Source organism: Pararge aegeria, chromosome 17 (assembly GCF_905163445.1).
Source record: "Pararge aegeria chromosome 17, ilParAegt1.1, whole genome shotgun sequence".
Taxonomy (NCBI): domain Eukaryota; kingdom Metazoa; phylum Arthropoda; class Insecta; order Lepidoptera; family Nymphalidae; genus Pararge; species Pararge aegeria.
This window is the reverse complement of record NC_053196.1, coordinates 8,595,027-8,599,150: the sequence shown is the minus strand read 5'-3', so window position 1 is coordinate 8,599,150 and position 4,124 is coordinate 8,595,027. Positions and strand designations below refer to the sequence as shown.

Below are 4,124 nucleotides of genomic sequence, written 5' to 3'. Positions count from 1 at the left end.
AAGTAAAGGAAGGTAGATCGAAAATATAGAAGCTTATTCCGCTTTTCATATAGCAATTTAGTCAATATAACATAAGTATATATATCTCGAATTGCGGAACCATATGGACACGATTCAAAGAAAATCAAGGTTGATAATATTGTTTAAGTCAGGCTTTGAGACACGTGAGGTGAGTGCTATGACTGGATGATGTGTAATGGACTCTGTCTAGAGCACTCGCATATTAATAAAACCAGTAAGTATTTGGCTAACAGACATTTATTAAAGGATTACATTAGTTGAAGAAACTATTGAAAATATATAAATTTCAGGTAATTTGTGTTGCGAAATCTGTAACAAAAATAATAAAATAAATATTAGCTATTTATTACGGTTTCCTTACCAAATCCCGTGGGAACCTTATGTTCTCCTGGGATAAATAGAAGCATATGTCTACTCAGTGCTTTCAACTAACTGTTTAATAACTTTGCACTGTCGTATTAGGATAACTTTTTCCTGTAATGACAAAAATGTAAGATGGGAATAAATAAATAAATAAACTCTATGGCGTAAATCAAGTTGATTGCTTGCCTTGTTGGCCTCGCCTTCACCATTACCGGATTGGGGTGTCGGGTGGTTTTATCAAAGTATAATTAGGACAGCTTTTTAAAGGGTTTGGGCCGTGATAGAGAGATCGAGGTGTTTGTGAATATCGACGTTGCGCGAATCACGGATTGTGTGCGGATCCATGCGCGTGAATTTATTCTGAGCGACTTGGAGGCTTTTATAAGAGAGAGAAAGAGAAAGAGTGTGAGAAAGAGAAAGAGAGAGTGAGAGGAAGTTTCTCTAGTGTCTATGCTAGAAGTAGAACATAATTGAACGTACATACGTTTTGTACCGTGACCTTTTTATGGAAGGATTTTGCTTTAAGCTCAATATCATAGGGTTTAAATGATTCATAGCATCCGAAACTTTGTTACGAACTTCGCGTAGGTAATTTAATGGAATAGGTAATAAAAGGACTATACAACGAACGTTCTGTGCTACTTTATAGTGCAGGAAATTAAATATGTGAATAATTTAGAACAGTAAACTTAGCTATGCTCAGAGAAATATGAGCTCCTGCTTCTTATTATGATGGTAAAATTTGCCTGAAGAAGAAACGTTGGTCATATAAACAAGTCCTGGCAACTCAACATCAGAGAGAGGAACAGAATAGCGAGTGGAGCAAAATTATCTCGCCTCTTGAAAAATAGACAACAATATACACAACTGGATAATGTTTGTGTGATGAGCATGAATGTTTTTCAGTGTCTGGGTGTTTATATGTATATTCTAAGTAATTATGTATATTATTCATGAACATATTCATCAGTCATCTTAGTACCCATAACACAAGCTACGCTCACTTTGGGGCTAGATAGCGATGTGCGTGTTGTCGTAATATGTTTATTTATTCAATAGCCGGAGAGGCACCGCTAGAAGATGAAGAAGACACTTAGCTTACTTACCAGTTAGTGTAGCGATTGAGTTATGTTCTCAAATTTAGCCGGAGCTAGTCCCGTTGCAGGCGACGGGATCAGGGAAGATTGAGCAGCGGCCACCGTTGCAGTACCGTAAGATTAAGCCATTGCAGCGGCGCACAATTCCAACGTTGTTAGATTGACACCGAACTGCTCGAGTGCAGCTGGCGCAATAGTTACCGGGCTAAAAATAGTTGATAATAATTACAGAATAGTTAATAATGACCTATGGGTCAAGTATGTAGAAGGCTAGAACGTTAAAACCATTTATTCCATATCCCGAAGGAATACTATTGCGTTGAAAATATCCTAAATGTTAAACGGGAGTTTCCATTATATGTATTTAACTAGCTGACCCACGCAACTTCTGCACCAAATCAGTTATTATCGGTTTTGATATCTTAAAAAGAATCTAGAACCTTTAAGTATTAATATCATGATAACATGGAACGTTTCGTTTGTAGCCGTGCTCTGATTGACAAATTAGAACAAAAAGCGGTTATTGTGAATTAACCACAACAGTCAGACATATAACCTCGGGGACTGTTTTTGTAGATAATAATGATTACTCCAAACATGTGGTACATTATTTTTATGTATTATCAATCATTTTCGCGGCTCACTCCAGAAAGCTCCAAGACGGTATGACATCTTTGACAAATATCGCTATATTTAAGTCAATTTACAGAGAACCATTTATAAATATACACTAAAACCTTCCTAATGAATCACCACTGTTCATTAGTGTAAACCGTATAAAAATCTGTTCGGTAGTTTTTTAATTTTCGCGCCCAGACAGACAGATAGACTCAGCGGGGGACTTTGTTTTATAATATGAAAAGATGATCAGCAATCGTCAAGAAGCTGTTTCATTAACCGAATTTTTATAAGTATAGAGAAGGATGGGCAGATATAACTCATGATAATATAAGACATAAAGAACCATGTACATGTTTCAGTGAGGGCTTAAAATTCTTTTAGGTACTTACATTAGACGTGTAATTGCATTGAGTTGTTAAAGTGTTGAAGAATAGTCGTTCCTCGGCCTGTCTTGCTTGACGGGATACACTCTCAGTGAGGTCGACTTGATTTTCGTCTGATAGAAGCGTATCATCAGCAAAAATTATGTTTACGGCTACCTACAAAAACAGTTTTTAATTGAGACACATGCAATTGCTTTAATAGGTATTCTAAATATTTTTAAAATGCATGTCAACATTTCGGAACCTTTAGGCTCTGAATCTGCGACTCTGTGGCAAACGGCCTGCGCTTTACCATTAAACCATGGCTCTCCTTAGCCTTTATTTTACTCCATAGTGTGAAAGCGTTCAGACCCCGATTGCCAGAGAGTCAGAGGTTAAAAATATTGTCAGTTCCGAAACTTTTACATGCAATTTAAAAATTTATAAATGGATATTTTCTCAATAAAAATTAGAAAGGTATATTCAATATAGTGCTGGCACGCAACGCACGGCTACAATTTTGGAGTGTTGTAGTCAGAAGCGTGAAAATTCCATAAAGCGTAGAATCAAATGTAAGGGATGAAACGGGGGTTGTTAAAAACCGTTCGTCCCAGACGAAGGGACATCAGGGTTGCGTCCGGTCCGACGGGGACTAACAGTCACGTCACCACCTCTACTTACGACCCCGGGAAGATGGCTGCTTGCTAAAGCAAGGCAACTTGTGTGGCCTTACCTCACAGTGACGTACCCCTATCAAAATGACTAGGAGTATGTCCCAGGTGTATAGGGCCTACGTGCAGTGAGAACCAAAAATTTTACGTTAAAGAAATCAAGAACATCACCTAGAGAAATATTTAAGAAAATCTGAAAGGTTTCGCTCGATGGTGAAAATTTAAATTTCTATATTGATGATATGCCGTAGAAACAATTAATCTTTAAAGTTCATAAAACTCTTAAAGCTGTTTCTAAAATTTATTGTAAGCAAGTGGGTAAACTTTACTTATTATAAGTTGGCAGCTCAGTAATTAATTTTAATTTCTTCAAACAATTTAATTATTTATGAGAATTAAAACAAATCTTACCAGCGCCGTAAAAACGAGGAAGTAGACGTTTCCGAAGGCCATTTTGTGGAATTTATAGAAGTTTTAATTCTTGGCTTAGATGTTAAGTTAGTTTTGCTGATGTCGAGATGAGCTGCTGAATTTCCACTGATGGAACGACTTTATATACTGCGAATTTCTATTACTTATGCTAATTTCTAGCTTATTTCAGGGATGCCGGCACAAAGATATTAGTATATTGGATATGGCTCTTTGTGTAGAATAGAATATCTTTATTTGCTGGAATGTGTTTTTTTTGCTCTTACAATTATTTGTGTCACTTTACATTAAAATTATTAAATAGTATGCAATTGTTTTGTAATTAAATAAATATTATTATAATTTATAAAAAAATCATCATTATCATCAACAAACATTGTTTAAATTTAATTAATATTAATAAAATTTACTATAGATTCATATAGTTAAACAAAACAAATTAATTATTGATATGAGAAAAATATAATGTAATAATTATTAATTGTCGCTTTAGTTGGATTTCTTGAGTTTATTAACCGCTTAGAATTTTTAAAAATATCGGAATAGGCGCCGACTTTTAC

General features: G+C 35.4%; 1 protein-coding gene across 1 annotated transcript; it reads right to left on the bottom strand.

Moving 5' to 3' along the window:
* Nucleotides 1-240: 240 nt before the first annotated feature.
* On the bottom strand, nucleotides 241-3,695 carry LOC120630942. The gene is made up of 4 exons (XM_039900307.1): nucleotides 3,547-3,695; nucleotides 2,492-2,641; nucleotides 1,491-1,686; nucleotides 241-330 (listed from the first exon to the last, which is right to left on the bottom strand). Exons 1-3 carry the CDS (start codon nucleotides 3,586-3,588, stop codon nucleotides 1,525-1,527), a joined length of 354 nt encoding a protein of 117 aa, XP_039756241.1. The 5' UTR covers nucleotides 3,589-3,695; the 3' UTR covers nucleotides 241-330; nucleotides 1,491-1,524.
* Nucleotides 3,696-4,124: the final 429 nt, after the last annotated feature.